At 42.3% G+C, this 15,906-nt stretch overlaps 1 protein-coding gene across 16 annotated transcripts in view; it reads left to right on the plus strand.

Annotated features, from left to right (window-relative positions):
- cdk11a (cyclin dependent kinase 11A) overlaps positions 1 to 15,772 on the plus strand; it is a 46,185-nt gene extending 30,413 nt beyond the window's left edge. For 14 of the 16 annotated variants that reach the window (XM_033047905.1, XM_033047903.1, XM_033047912.1 and 11 more), the window contains 13 exons: positions 1,962 to 2,057; positions 4,736 to 4,825; positions 5,046 to 5,111; positions 5,209 to 5,414; positions 6,189 to 6,279; positions 7,023 to 7,144; positions 7,505 to 7,610; positions 9,693 to 9,814; positions 11,280 to 11,387; positions 12,284 to 12,400; positions 12,829 to 12,977; positions 14,306 to 14,495; positions 15,397 to 15,772. In XM_033047905.1, coding sequence (XP_032903796.1) covers positions 1,962 to 2,057; positions 4,736 to 4,825; positions 5,046 to 5,111; positions 5,209 to 5,414; positions 6,189 to 6,279; positions 7,023 to 7,144; positions 7,505 to 7,610; positions 9,693 to 9,814; positions 11,280 to 11,387; positions 12,284 to 12,400; positions 12,829 to 12,977; positions 14,306 to 14,495; positions 15,397 to 15,489 — 1,556 coding nt within the window. In that variant the 3' untranslated portion in view covers positions 15,490 to 15,772. The remainder of the gene's footprint in view (positions 1 to 1,961; positions 2,058 to 4,735; positions 4,826 to 5,045; positions 5,112 to 5,208; positions 5,415 to 6,188; positions 6,280 to 7,022; positions 7,145 to 7,504; positions 7,611 to 9,692; positions 9,815 to 11,279; positions 11,388 to 12,283; positions 12,401 to 12,828; positions 12,978 to 14,305; positions 14,496 to 15,396) is intronic. The other 2 variants (XM_033047908.1, XM_033047917.1) reach the window with 1 other exon arrangement.
- The last annotated feature ends 134 nt before the right edge of the window (positions 15,773 to 15,906 follow it).

Here is a 15,906-nt window from a genome sequence, read left to right on the forward strand (position 1 = left end):
CCAAGGCACTTTTTTTACGCAGAGGTGTGGGTGCCTGCTAGATGCTGTTAGGGGTGCTGGTGGAGGCAGATACAAAAGTGGTGATTTAAAGACTTTTGGATAGTCACATGAATATGCAGGGAATGGAGGGATGTGGATCATGTGCAAGCAGTAGAGATAAGTTTAAGTTGCCATTGTGTTCAACCCAGCGGGACCTGTTCCTGTAGCATTGTGGAAGTTGACATTGTGTTTCCTGTAGCATTGTAGAAATTGGCTGAGGGGTAATATAACCTATTCCTCCTCCTGTTTTGTCACCAAGGCGGTGCATGAAGTCCATATTAAAGCTCACCATTGAAGTCTTGTTTTTTATTGAGCCAGACAATCCAACATTGAGGTGAAAATGGGTTAATTATGCCCCATCATGTCAATATACGGTAATATAGACAGTGAGGAAGGTTATCTTAGTTTACAACAAGATGTAGATCAGTTGAGAAGGTAAATCAATGGAATGGCAAAAGGAATTTAACTCAAAATGACGTGGGAGGTGTTGCACTTTGGTATGACAAACCAGGGTAAGACTTACACAGTAAATTTTAGTTTAGTTTAGAGATATAGCACGGAAACGAGCCGTTCGGCCCAGCGAGTCCGCACCGTCCAATGAAACCCGCACATTAACACACACTAGGGACAATTTACACTTATACCAAGCCAATTAACCTACAAACCTGCACGTCTTTGGATTGTGGGAGGAAACCGAAGATCTCAGAGAAAACCCACGCGGTCATTGGGAGAAGGTACAAACTTCGTGCACAGCACCCGTAGTCGGGATGGAACCCAGGTCTCTGGCGCTGTAAGACAGAAACTCTACTGCTGCGCCACTGTCGTAAATGGCAGAGGCCTGTAGAGTGTGGCAGAACAGAACGATCTGGGAGTACAGGTGCATAGTTCCCTGAAAGTGGTGAGTCAGGTGGACAGTGTGGTGAAGGTGTTTGTCATGCTTGCCTTCATTGGGAAGGGTATTGTATACAAACATTAGGACACCATTAGGCAGCTAAACACGCTGTTGGTGAGCCCACACTTGGAGTACTGTGTGCAGTTCTGGTCACCCAGAAGGATGCCATTAAGTTGGAAAGTGTGCAGAAGAGATTCATCAGGATGATACCTCGGCTTGTGGGCTTGAGTTACTGGGAGAGGCTGGATAAGCTGAGACTTTTTCAATTTGGGGTGTATGAGGCGATGGGAAGACCTTATTGAGGCACAATATCAGGATGTGCATCGATAAAATGTCTTTTTCCAAGTGCAGAGAATTTGAAAACTAGGGGCATAGATTTAAAGTGAAAGGGGAAAGATTTATGGGGGACAACATTTTACTCTGGGTTTAGTCTGTATATGGAATGAGCTGCTAGAGCAAGCTATAAAAGCCGATAAAAAATACAGCATTAGAAAAACATTTGGACAGATTTATGGACAGCAAGAGTTTCGAGGGATATGGGCCAATTGCAGACAAATGGGATGAGCTCTATGTCAACTTGGCGGGCATGGACAAGATGGGCCGAAGAACCTGTTTCCATGCTGTATAGCTCAATGACTCCGTGACTATCCAGCCTCACACCTCATCCATCCCTAACTACCAAATCTCTGGGGAACGAGCTCATGTAACTCCAAGTTACTGCAGTTACACCTTGCTCAACATTTGTACTACTCGCAACATCCATTTCTTCAGAAGGCTAAACTTATTGTGAGGACTGGGTCAGGTAAAACTGGACAGACGAGAAGAAACAAAGAAACAGAGAAGAAACAAAGCAAAAGAGGCAGAGTGAGAAAGAAAATGAGATAAAGAAAAAAGATAAAATAGTAGAAAATCTGAAAAGGGAATCAAAGCAACTACTTTGCAGTAATGGATTGAATTGGAGAATTATTTGACGATGTCACTAACATTTTCTTTCATAAATCCTTCTACCATTTGTATTTTTTCTCTGCAGTAAAGGAAGAAAGGTATGAAGAAAAAGACCCGCCATCCGATCTGCAAGACATCAGCGAAAGCGAAATAAAAACAACATCTGGTGAATCTACCTCTGGTAGGTAGGGAGATGTGCTGGGCTTCCTAAAGCCAGGATGTATGTGTTATGTGTTTTGAGCATATATTGGCCCAGCATAATGTATGCACTTGTTACAAGTTGCATATTTTGTCTTATTAATCTGGATGTCTTTGAACACCTCTGCAAAGGTCTGTGTGAACTTAAATCTGCCATGGATCTATATGAAGTCAGCTTAGTTTAATTTGTTGTCACATGTACCGAGGTACAGTGAAAAGCTTTTGTTGTGTGCTAACCAGTCAGCTGAAACACTATACAGATGCTCCCTGATTTACGATGCTTCGACTTGCGATATTTCGACTTTACGATCGGCAAACGCTCGGCAACGGCAGTGAGCCGCACGTCACGTCCGGTCACGTGATCGTAATGTGTTAAAAGCGTTTTCGACTTGCAATACTTTCGATTTACGATGAGTTTATCGGAATGTAACCCCATCGTAGGTCGAGGAGCAGCTGTACATGATTACATTCAAGCCATCCGCAGTGTACAGATACATGGTAAAGATTGCAAGGTAAAATCAGATTAAAGATCGTCCGATGGTCTCCAATCGGGTAGATAGTAGCTCAGGACTGCTTTCTAGTTGCTGATAGGATGGCATAGTTGCCTGATAACAACTGGGAAGAAACTGTCCGTGAATCTGGAGGTGTGCATATTCACACTTCTGTATTTCTTGACTGATGGGAAGGGGGAGATGAGGGAGTGACTGGGGTGAGACTCGTCCTTGATTATGCTTGTGACCTTGCCGTGGCAGCGTGAAGTATAAATGGAATCAATGGTTGGTTTGTGTGGTGGTCTGGGCTGCGTCCACAATTCATTGTAATTTCTTGTGGTCTTTAATGGAGCGGTTTCCAAACCATGCTATGATGCATCCCGATAAAATGCTTTCTAAGGCACATCTGTCGAAGATAAAATACTTTCTACTGCACATCTGAGGAAGTCAGTGTCTATAAATACAGAAAGCAGAAAATAAAATTGCTACTAAAATCTGCTGGTTTTCTATAATGGATATTAAGTATAAAAAGATCCTGCAACAACACATGCACAATAAGATTCTACTTGCATTTTCCAGTGTAAGTCAGGTACAACAGGGACACTATTGAGGGGTATAACATTATGAACGGTATAATTGGATAAATTGCAGGAAACCTTTCATCTTATCAAAGGTAAATAAAATTAGAGGTTATAGATTTGGGTAAGAAATAAGAGTTAGAGGAGATCTGAGGAGGACCTTATTCACCCAGAGTGTTTTGAGTACCCTAAACACACTGCAGGAGAGAGCATAGTTACTGGCAGCATGCAAGAAGTGTCTTAATGGGCACGTGAATCACCGGGCCATAGAAGACCGCAGGCCTAGTGCTAAAAGTTGTGATTAATATGGTTGATGTGGAATTTGTGGGCTTAATGAACTGTTCACATGCTGTGTGACTCCATGACTCTGATAGGCTGGGTTGGATAGGCTGGGTGAGTGGGCAAATGCATGGCAGATGCAGTATAATGTGGATAAATGTGAGGTTATCCACTTTGGTGGCAAAAACAGGAAAGTAGACTATTATCTGAATGGTGGCCTATTAGGAAAGGGGGAGATGCAACAAGACCTGGGTGTCATGGTACACCAGTCATTAAAAGTAGGCATGCAGGTGCAGCAGGCAGTGAAGAAGGCGAATGGTATGTTAGCATTCATAGCAAAAGGATTTGAGTATAGGAGCAGGGAGGTTCTACTGCAGTTGTACAGGGTCTTGGTAAGACCACACCTGGAGTATTGCGTACAGTTTTGGTCTCCTAATCTGAGGAAAGACATTCTTGCCATAGAGGGAGTACAGAGAGGGTTCACCAGACTGATTCCTGGGATGTCAGGACTTTCATATGAAGAAAGACTGGATAGACTCGGTTTGTACTCGCTAGAATTTAGAAGATTGAGGGGGGATCTTATAGAAACTTACAAAATTCTTAAAGGGTTGGACAGGCTAGATGCAGGAAGATTGTTCCTGATGTTGGGGAAGTCCAGAACAAGGGGGTCACAGTTTAAGGATAAGGGGGAAATCTTTTAGGACCGAGATGAGGAAAACATTTTTCACACAGAGAGTGGTGAATCTCTGGAATTCTCTGCCACAGAAGGTAGTTGAGGCCAGTTCATTGGCTATATTTAAGAGGGAGTTAGATGTGGCCCTTGTGGCTAAAGGGATTAGGGGGTATGGAGAGAAGGCAGGTACAGGATACTGAGTTGGATGATCAGCCATGATCATATTGAATGGTGGTGCATGCTCGAAGGGCCGAATGGCCTACTCCTGCACCTATTTTCTATGTTTCTAATAGGGAATAAATATTCTTCAGCAATGGTGCATGATTCACCTCAAAAACAAGACAAAATAAGTCTGAGCACCAACAACAATTTTCATCATGAGCAATTGCAACTGTAGCTTCATGTGTGAAGATTAAGGTGTTCCACATTTTGCTGTGTTCATTGCTTCCTTGCAATTATCAGAAGTGAATGTTCTTATCTGAATGCTCTTATCATGTATCCTCTTCTCTTAAAATAATATGAAACAAAATACTTAAACTTATGCTTGTTTTTTCCCCCCTGTAAAGTTTACATTTACATGTTGTGGTACTTCCACCCCCTGATCTCTTGATATTTTTTTATTCCTCAATTTATTTCACAGGCTCTGCAACCGCTTCAGAGGCAGAGAGCAGTAGTGAGGGGTCTGAAGAATCACTAAGTCCATCAGAGGTTGAAACTGAGCCGTCTCCCGGTGAGGACAATTCCTAAAGGATTCCAGTACATAAATGCTCAAGATAGCAAATTAAACTGATAAGATACAGGAAGTTTGGGGATCAGGTTTGAATGGGGGGGGGATGTCTCCCATCATTTTCTGTTTATACATATTTTAAGATATTAGGAGGAACAATCACTTAAATAATTTAGAACTGACATCATCTTTGTTCTAAAGGTTTTGAATTCCTTTTTGTTAGGAGAAATTAGTGAAGAGGAAGAGCACAGCGATGAAGAAAGGCAGAATGGAAACCATCTCCAAATGGGTAAATGCCAATCCTGTACCTCCTCCATGGCTCAAAGTGTAGCATTTGATTGGTCCTGGGGCAGGTGATTTGTTTTTCCTGATACTGAATTTGTTAGTTACAGAATCAAAATTTGACCATGATTCAGAAGAGAGTGTGGAGGAGGAGGATGAGGAGGAGATGGAGGAAGAGGATGATGAAGAGGAGGAGGAGGAGAGCCCAATCTCAAATGCTCCGACTGAAGAAGAGTATGTTCCTGACTCTCCACCCGCTTCACCAGTCGAACCGAAGAAAGAGCTGCCACAGTACTTGCCTGCTCTTCAGGTAAATAACTGGGGCCTGACTGTTAGAGAAACAGTGTGGTAGAAGTACTCGGGGTCAGGCAATACCTGTGGTGATAGGAACTCTTCCACCTCTTTGATGAAAAGCCTGACCTCCTGAGTAGTTCCTGCAATTTTGCTGTTTATTTCAGATTTTCGGCATCGACAGTATTTTAATACAAGGTCAAAGAGGGCAGCCAACAATATTTCTTCTTGCAGAATCCTTGGAGCAAGAGTAATGTCACTATGATTGTAGCTGTAACCTCGTCCAGAAACAAGACTGCAAACATCCAACATTCCTATCATCATGTCTTAAGCGTTTGTTGAACTTGCGTTAAAAAATTGTTGATGAATGCTTCCAATGTAAATCACCCATAAGTCACAGCAGGGGCATTTAAAGAGCTTTCGGGGGCATTTTCTTTCTGCTCATATTAACTGATAAGTCTTGTCTCAGTCCCTGACCTACTTGGCACACAAAACCCAAGGAAAAAGAGAATGTTAGAATATGGAACTAAAAACAGAATGCTGGAAGAATTTAGTGGTTTAAGCAGCATCTGTGGGGGCAAAAGGTGTAAGTCGACGTTTTGGGTTAAGTCTGCATCAGGAGCTGTCGGCAATGATGCTTGCTTTTTCTGCAATGGGGGAGAATCAGCGAGTACCCCTCTTGCAGTGCCACAAATCTACCACCAAAATGAACAATAAGATTCCTATGTTTATTAATCACCTTTCCACATCAGTGCAATACACCAAAATATTGTTTATACTTTGCTATTTTTAGGGTTGCCGTAGTGTAGAAGAATTTCAATGTCTTAATAGAATTGAAGAAGGAACCTATGGTGTTGTTTATCGAGCGAAGGACAAAAAGACAGGTGAGGATTTGTTTTTATTCTAATTGTTTTGCACTCATGTCTTGTTTTGTTACACTGGCTTTTTTTTCTTTTTCCTCTCTTCTTGCAGAATTTCATGTGTAATATTTTTAAATAGTTTTTGTACATCTGAGCCTGTGATGCTGCTGCAAAAAGATTTCCAATGTACCTGGACCTCACTGCACTTGTACATATGGCAATAAACACGACAGGAATCACACACATTTTTGGCGGGTGGTCACAAGCCACATTCTTTCTGCAGTTTAGCTGAAGCCTTCAGCAACTTGAGATGTACAGAGACTGGGAGAAATGCAGTTGGTTTCATCCGTGACCTGTGAATTCACCGTCAGTGCTAAAGATGGGAATGGACCACTCAATTATGGACATTTTTTTAATCAATTTTTGTCATATGGACATCAACGGCGGAGATAATATTTATTCTGCATGCCTAGTTGTATGCAAAATTGAGTTAAAGCTTTTGTGACTTCCTATATTTGAACATCTTTCATTGTGTATGTCCTGCCCTAGCTTAACTTCCCAAAATGCATGACTTCACACTCATCTGAGTTAAATTCCATCTGCAATTTCTTTGCCCACTTTCCTGGTTGGTGTAGATCATGTTGTCACTGTCAAACTTTGTCAATTGTGGTACAAATGGTACAAAAGTGTTATCTGTAAATCAATAGAGTTCAGACATTTGGAGACCAATAGTAACACATGTTCTGTGGGAAATGTACTACTTTCAGATGAAATCGTAGCCCTAAAACGATTAAAAATGGAGAAGGAAAAGGAAGGATTTCCGATTACATCACTACGGGAAATCAACACCATTCTGAAAGCACAACATCCCAACATTGTCACAGTCAGAGTAAGTCAGCAACACATTTTGTATCTGGAACGAGAAAATTCCACTTTTATGGAATCAGAGGTTACCCCTGTACTTAGCTGGTTGTGTGTTAAATTTACATGGGAATAATGCAGACTAATTTGTACATTGCTTTGTTTTAAGAGTTATTATGAGTGTGAGATGGTGTATTTAGCACCTCTGTTAGCTCTTGGAAGAAGAAATAACTATTTAGCCTTATAGTTGAACTAATGATGGGTTATAAAGTTAGAGTAACATTTAATGGGGAGTAGGATATAGTGCTGCTGTAACTCAGCTCCATGATACAGCATTTAGAGCTAATGTGGGACATGAGAGTAAACACTGAATATCTTGTTTCTGCAGGAAATTGTTGTAGGAAGCAATATGGATAAAATATATATAGTTATGAATTATGTTGAACATGACCTCAAGAGTTTAATGGAGACCATGAAACAGCCTTTCTTACCAGGTAAGATTGTTACGTATCTGAGCAATAAAAATCGATAATACATAAAGCTTTTTTAAAAACATCTTTGAGGACTGCAATATTGTGTTTTATAACATTGCTAATATTCTAAAACCTTTAAAAACCTTCAATAACTATATTTATTCCAGAAATTCTTCCGCCTACTACAGCCTAATTGTAAACTACTGCAAAATATTACCTTTGCTGTGTTGAGACCAGTTGGTCTGGTTACATGGATAGTTGTAAAGTTGTGCAGCATAGAACCTTGGGCCCAGCCTGTCCAGGCCAACTGTGATGCCTATTTACACCAATACCATTTGCCTGCGTTAAATCTATGTGCCTCTACTTTCCTATCAAAATATCTGTAAAATGCACATTAAACATCAAACTTACAAAACAGACCCCTTACCCCTACATGGATATGACAAACACCAAAGGTCCCAGCACCGCTCCCAGCGGTACGCCACTGCCTGTAGACTTTCAGTTAAAACCCCTGTCCAACACTGCCCTGCCTTCCATTACCAAGCCAATTTGGGATCAAATTTGCCAAAATCTCAAATCCAAGAGGAACTCAGCACGACAGACAGGATCTGGGGAGGGAGTGGATGGTCGACGTATCGGGCCGAGAACCTTCATCTAGACTGAACTGACAGAGCAGAGTAGCCAGTATAAAGAGATGGGGCGAGGGGTGGAACAACAGCGAGCAAGTGACAGGTGGATACCAGTGAGGATTAGCCTGAAGAAGGGTCTCATTTCCCTCCATAGATTTTGCCTGAGCCACTGAGTTATTCTAGTATTTTGTGTTTTGCATAAGATTCCGGCATCTGACATGTTCTTGTATCTCCACATCAGATCACTATGTGATCTTTTGGACCAAACTACCATGTGGGACCTCATCAATTTTTCTTAGGTATTTCCCCAAAAAATACCCAAATCATATTTGTGAGACAAGATTACCTTTATCATTTTGAGTGACATCAATTTCTCACTTTGACTTACTGTTTATGTGCTTTATTTATAACTGACATTTATACAAAAAACTCTCTACATGTATATTCATCTGTGAAATTAAAATTTTCTCCGCTGTAGTTCCTCATGTAGGTCAGATGTAAATCGGCCATTTTGTTATTGAATGGTGGAACAGGCTTAAAGGGATGAATAGCCTCATGCGAAAAGGTTAGAAGGCTGATTGGAATGCTTCTGGAAGAATTAAGTTTGTACTTGACAAATAGATTAGGAATTTGAAGGTAGCAACTGAATTGCAGATGTTTAGTTTGGAGATGTAGCATGGAAACAGGCCCTTCGGCCCACCAAGCCCGCACCGACCAGCATTCCCTGCACATTAACACTACCCTACATGCACTTGGGACAATTTTACATTTATACCAAGCCAATTAACCTACAAACTTGTACGTCTTTGGAGTGTGGGAGGAAACCGAAGATCTCAGAGAAAACCCACAAAGTTCACGGGATGAACGCACAAACTCCGTACAGACAGGTACCCGTAGTCAGGACCGAACTCGGGTCTCTGGCAGAGTAAGGCAGTAGCTCAACTGCTACGCCAGCGTGTCGCCAAAGCGTTGGAGGACAGAGTTTGAGGCTAGATGTGGGATGACAAGAGGTCTGACAATGTTCTCAGTGTGGGAAGGCTGCACCACCTACCTCAGATGAGATGGCACAGAGGAAGGGTGTAGAAGCTGCAGTGAGAGCAGAACAGTATAGCTTTAATCTCTGAGTTGGAGCTTAATAGTGAAACAACAAGTACAGCAAAAAAACAGAACGGTATAGCCATTCCACAGAAGCTTGTTTCATGTGGTGGATAATTCTCACAGAGACTGGATGTGGACAAACTAAATGGGTCATAAGGAATGAGGTTTAGTTAGTGTTGAGGAAAGTGAAGCCGTGGGTGTGATTGGAATTGTGGAAGTGCAATACGAAGGTTGAGGAATAGCCATCAACCTAGCTATTGGTTTCAGAGAGATGAGAGGAAGGAACACACTGCAGTGACCTTCACGGTATGCGCTGGGGTCGTAATGCTGAGCTCCCTGGTGAAAACATGTCTAAAATTGGTTGCTTAATTTACAGGTGAGGTTAAAACGCTTATGCTTCAGCTTCTCAAAGGTGTTCGACATCTTCATGATAATTGGATCTTGCATCGAGACTTAAAGACGTCTAATCTCCTGCTCAGTCACTCGGGAATACTGAAGGTCAGTCCAGCTGTGTGAGGAAATAGATATAACTGGGTGTGTTTCTACTGTGCTGAGAGGAGAGTCCAGTGCACTCGTGTGTGGGATAGGTTATCGAATAGGTTTATGATCCCTGTGTGCAAAGGTAGATGTTAATTCATAAACGTGAATTTTTCTACCAACTGTGTGGACCAACCAACTTTTGTCTGTAGAGCTCTTTGTCTACTCCACCGTTGATTCTTTGATTCAAGGGATATTTTCTTCCTTTTCCCTGCAGGTCCTTCATTCTCCAGTCTCCATTCCTCACTGGAGGGCAGCAAGTGACCTGTTCCCAGTCATAAAACATAGAACAGTACAGCACAGAAACAGGCCCTTTGGCCCACAATGTCTGTGCTGAATATGATGGCAACACCAACTCTTATCGGCCTAATCCATTTTCTTCCATTCCCTGCATATCCAAAAGCCTTTTAAGCACCACTATCGTATCTGCCTCCACCCTTATCCCTGACAGTCTGTTCCAGGCACCCTCCATCCTCTGCGTTTATAAAAAATTAAAAAAACCTGCCCTGCTCATCTCCTTTAACTGTTGCTCCTATCACCTTAAAGCTATGTCCTCGGCATATTTCCATCCAGCGTAAAAGGTTCTGACTGTCTACCCCATCTACACCACTCATAATTTTATATACTTCTATCGGGTTTCCCCTGTTGTTCCAGAGAAAACAATACCAGTCTGTCCAACGTCTCCTTGTAGCTAATACCCTCTAATCCCAGCAGCATTCTGGTGAACCTTTGCACCCTTTCCAAAGCCTCCACATCCTTCCTGTAAAGGGGCAATCAGAACTGCATGGAATGCTCCAAATGCAGTATAACTAAAGCCCTGTGAAGCTGCAACCTGACATTCTGACTCTTATACTAAATGTCTCAATCAAAGAATGCAAGCATACATATCATATTCCAGGATTGGGCGCAAGCACACAGCTGACTGGTACTGGAAGTGAAATCAGTTTATTCCCTATATCTCTGTTATTCTTCCCCAAAGATCTTCACCTCTGCTTGTTGCCTTCTGGAAAAATAAGTAATGGGATGGCATCAGAATGTGAGAGGCTTGTGTGGATACACAGTCTGTTCATTGAGTCTTGTCTGCTGAGTGCATGCTGTCCAGTGTGTATCATCATCACCACTGCATACTGCATCACAGGCAAACAGTTTCAAGCAAACATCGGGCTTGTCTGTTTTTAAGATGAATAATGAATTCAACATTGTGACGGGTTAACCTAGTGTTTGGCACAATATTCATTTGATGTCCACCTCTTCTGTTGAGAGATGTTCTGGGCATGTTGAAGAAGGGTCTCGACCCGAAACGTCACCCATTCCTTCTCTCCAGAGATGCTGCCTGTCCCGCTGAGTTACTCCAGCATTTTGTGTCTACCTTGTGTTAACCCACGGTGTATTGACCTAAAATCAAATATTCCTAAACATTCTCTAGATTGGTGACTTTGGACTCGCCCGAGAATATGGATCCCCATTGAAGCCGTACACGCCAGTTGTCGTGACACTCTGGTATCGAACGCCTGAGCTGTTGCTTGGAGCAAAGGTGAGTGATTCTGGGCCTGAGTTAGGGGATGTTGTTCAGAGAGTGAACAGAACTAGCAATATCTGTGTTTCCGGTTAATGTAGCAGATCAACACGATAGTCACATTGTCTTTATTGATTCCTTTAGTTGATTTTGATCAGAAATCTTCATTGTTGCATCATCTTGCCATTGTGGGGTCCTGACTCCGAAGTCCCCTTTCACACACTGAGGCCCTTGCTTCCTCTCACTCTCTGGGCCCCTGGTATCTGTGCTGCCGTGAAAATTACTGGGGTTCCCTTGAAAATATATTATTCAACTGTGTAATGTACTTTTAATAAAAGTGAAATCCGTGTGCGTTATGAGCATTAATAGTCCGGAAAATCTGCTCGGTTCACACCATCCAATTCCATGAGTCGCCGTTTTAATCTAGGTTGCCAAAACCCTTAACAAAATTGTTTTTATAAAGTTTTTCACTCCTCCCCATTCACCCCCCCTCCTCATTTCCCCCCCCCTCCTCATTCCCCCCCCTCCTCATCCCCCCCCCCCTCCTCATTCACCCACCTCCCCCCCACCGTTTATCCACACTGAATGAGCTGCTTTACTCTATAAGGCTGGTGTTACATCAGTCGGCAGTGATCATGAGTCTTGCTGTTTGTTGCAGTTGTGTAAAAATGGACATACACAGGATTGTTACTGTTTACTTTGATCACCGCGGATGCCCAACCTCAGTACCACTTTACTGCTTGAATCCAGACCTCCGTTGCTTTAGTCTGACTGTTCAGTGGGATTGTATGGTTGGGTTTAGGTGTATTTACCCTGTCGGGTGTAGAACCATTGAAAGTTTGCTGGAAACCATTGGGAAACATTTCGCATTCATCGGCTGCTGCTGACAATCGGTTGCTTTGTTTTCTGTGCAGGAATACTCGACGGCCATTGACCTGTGGTCGGTGGGCTGCATCTTCGCTGAATTCCTAACCCAGAAGCCCCTGTTTCCAGGGAAATCGGAAATAGATCAGATTAACAAAATCTTTAAGGTAAAGCACCTTCTCGAAACCACCCGACAGCTCAATTACAGGTGGATGCCTGGATCAGTCGCCTCCCATTCCTCATTAACCAAGATTATTCCTGCAGCTCTGAGAAACATTGTGGTAGATTTAAAAACCAAACGAACAAAGATATTAGTGTGTGTGTGTGTGTATATATATTTATATATATATATGTATGTGTGTATATTTATATATATATTTGTGTGTGAGTGCACGTGCATGTGTGTATATATGTGTGTGTATATATATTATATATATATTATCTCGTGTGGTATCAATCTAGTTTAATTTTTAGTTTTGTTTACATCTTTGCAGTTGCACAACAGGATCTGAAGTCTATTGAAAGTGAAGGTTAAAATCTACAGAGCAGCCTAACTACATTGTTACATTGAGCTGTGATCACATTTCTCTTGCAGGAGTTGGGGACACCAAGTGAAAAGATCTGGCCTGGTTATAACGATCTTCCTGCAGTGAAGAAAATGACCTTCACCGAATATCCCTTCAACAACCTGCGCAAGCGGTTTGGTGCCCTTTTATCGGACCAGGGCTTTGATCTCATGAACAAGTAAGTGAGGACATTACCATGTGAATCACCTCGAATGTGTCTTGGTTTAATGAATTCCATGTAACAGAAGGAGAGACTGGAAGGAAGTTGCTGCAAATCTTTGCAAGGGCAGATTACGAGATCAACTAAAAGTTGAAACCTGGGCAAAAGCGCTTTAAGGGTCAAATTTTCACTCCTATCTCGAATATAGTCTGGATTAAATCGTTTGCTTGTTGTCGCTCATGTACTCTACCCGGTGGTGAAGCTCCCAAATTTAATGGCTTGTCTAAGCCCAATTGCTAATGGATGCATTCCAGAAGTCAACCTATAGCCTTGTCATGATAATCTTAAAGTGGTAAAGCTTGTTGATGAATGCAGTGGAAGAATTCCCCGTGTTTCTGCTAGAAATTGTGCTCGAGTTTGTTCATTAATTGTTTTGACTGCATGGAAGCCACCATTGTTTCTTGCAGACAATAACTTGCATTGTATTGTCCTCGGATGATTGCTAAATGACAGTAAAGCTCTGATCATCCATGCAAATTGCTCCTGCTGGTCCAGTATCACTCATTAGCTTGGTGTGTGCAGGGTCCAGAGTAAGCAGTCAGAGACGGGGGTGGGTTTTCAGCCAGATGTGAGGTCTAGAGTGTACATTACTCACTCCCTTATACTCACTGGGTTCACTGGAAAGTTTATTATACTGTTGCGTGACATCCAGACATTCAGAAGATTTGTTGTTTCTCCACCCAAGTCCCAATGGTACTGGATTATTGGAGTTGCCCCGTACCTTGGCGATTGTGCTACTTTTGTCCTCGCTCTAGGCTATCTAATCACAGCTTCCTTCCAGTTATCTTTAGTTGTGCTCTATACCACTTTTCAATCACAAAATTATATTGTTCCCAATTTGGAGACTGTCAATGGCAACAATAGGAATACATTCCATCCATTGGAAATTGCATAAACACCCTGAACACGACAAAAGCATAAACTGTAAAAGTAAAAACCTGACAAATGCGTTGTTAAATAATGAATAGAGCATCGTACTTTAATGGTTTAAAAACAGTCATATGTTAAATCATTGCCATTAATTGTTGTAAACTGTACAGATTGAACAAGTTTTCGATCCAAAAGTGACATCTTGTGTAAATACAAAGATTAAATGCAGCAGTTTTATTTATAGCTTCAATTTTTTATTCCAACACGTAATTACTAACAGAAGTGATGTGCCTGTTGGTAGCTCCGGAGTAGGAGCTTGCGGCTGGGAATGGACTCTGTTGCTGTCTTACCTGGCAAGCTTGTATGGAGGATGGTTCTCCCAATAGATGTCTCGATGCTTTCTGTTTTGAATACAGATTTCTGACCTACTGTCCAGCCAAGAGAATCACGGCTGAGGAAGCACTGAAACACGACTACTTCAGGGAGACACCTCTCCCCATAGAGTCAGCCATGTTCCCAACTTGGCCGGCAAAGAGTGAGCAACAAAGAGTGAAACGTGGGACCAGCCCTCGTCCGCCGGAAGGTGGTCTTGGATACAGTCAACTGGTGAGCATTTACACAAGACCCTTAACTCACACAATTGCAGAACAGCATTTACTGTGGAACTAATCTTTGCCTGTTTGGTGTGAAGGTGAACGGGCAGGTGTTATACTTCCTGGGGAAATAATGTGAGAAGGGGAGTGACTGGTGGGAGAGTGGAGCAGGAAGATTCAGAGGGCGCAGGCCCTTTGGAATACTGAGAGGAGGGGAAGATGTGAAGGCTGTGGAAATTATGATCTATTTAATGTGAAGACTATAGCAGGCGAGATGAGAACAAGTGGAGTCCTGTCCTTGTTCCGTCTGGCTGAAAGGAGAAGGTGATGATATGTGAGAGAAGTAGAGGAGATGTGGTTGAGAGTCCTGTTAACGATGGTGGAGGGGAGGCCAGGGTTAAAGAAATAGGAAAACATTTTGAAAGGAACTTGTGGGGAAAATCTCATCAGAACAGAATGTTTAAGACATTAAAGCAGTGGAATGATTGAGTAAGTCGTGGTGGCTCTCATCGTGTGTGTGCGCACGTGTGTGTGTGTGTGTGTACAAATGGTTCACTTTTGCTGATGAGGCAAGAATAGCCACCATTGAATCCAGTCTGCATGGAAATATTAAATTAAAATGTCTCACTGTGTCAGGTGACTGGGTAACAGTGGCAATGCAAGCTCATCCACTTTGGTCCCAAGGACAGATTAGAGCTCCTCCGAAATGGCCGCGGGCCAAGACTCAGGAGTGATCCCTGCCTTAACTATGACTCGGTTGCTCAGCAAGCTTCTGCATTAAATGCCTGTGAGGCTGCAGAGAAATTGGTTGGTGTGGAAGCAGAATGAGCACAGGGTGGGAAGGGAGCCGGGTCATGAAGCAACGAGTGAACAGATATTTTGTATTGTTCTATTCAAACTATTTCCTTTCACAGGGAGATGATGATCTGAAGGACACTGGCTTCCACCTGACGACCACAAACCAGGGAGCCTCTGCTGCCGGCCCAGGCTTCAGCCTGAAGTTTTGATGCAGGCACAGGAGAGAGGACAATAGCTGAGGGCAGCCTCTGCACAAACTGCTTGGTAACAGACATTCGCCATGTTTCTCATTTCGCACTGCGGGTCAACAAGGTTCTTAAATTTTTTTTAAGGCTTTTAAACTATTCATTTGTAAAATGTAAAATAATTCAATCAAGTTATTTGCAAAGCAGAGAATAATTGTGAAACTTGACTGGTCAAAGTGGAATATTTTGTGTACATGTAGAGTTTTGGTAAATTTAAAAATAAAGTCCCTTAAAAAGGTTTTAGTTTTCCTGTTCTGGACATGGATTCCTTTCCCTTGACCATGTTGAGCTGATATTAATTACTTAAAAAAAAAACAACTACCTTTCAATCTTGTGGATAGACACAAAATGCTAGAGTAACTTAGTGGAACACATGGTATC

Source organism: Amblyraja radiata, chromosome 31 (assembly GCF_010909765.2).
Source record: "Amblyraja radiata isolate CabotCenter1 chromosome 31, sAmbRad1.1.pri, whole genome shotgun sequence".
In the NCBI taxonomy this organism is placed as follows: domain Eukaryota; kingdom Metazoa; phylum Chordata; class Chondrichthyes; order Rajiformes; family Rajidae; genus Amblyraja; species Amblyraja radiata.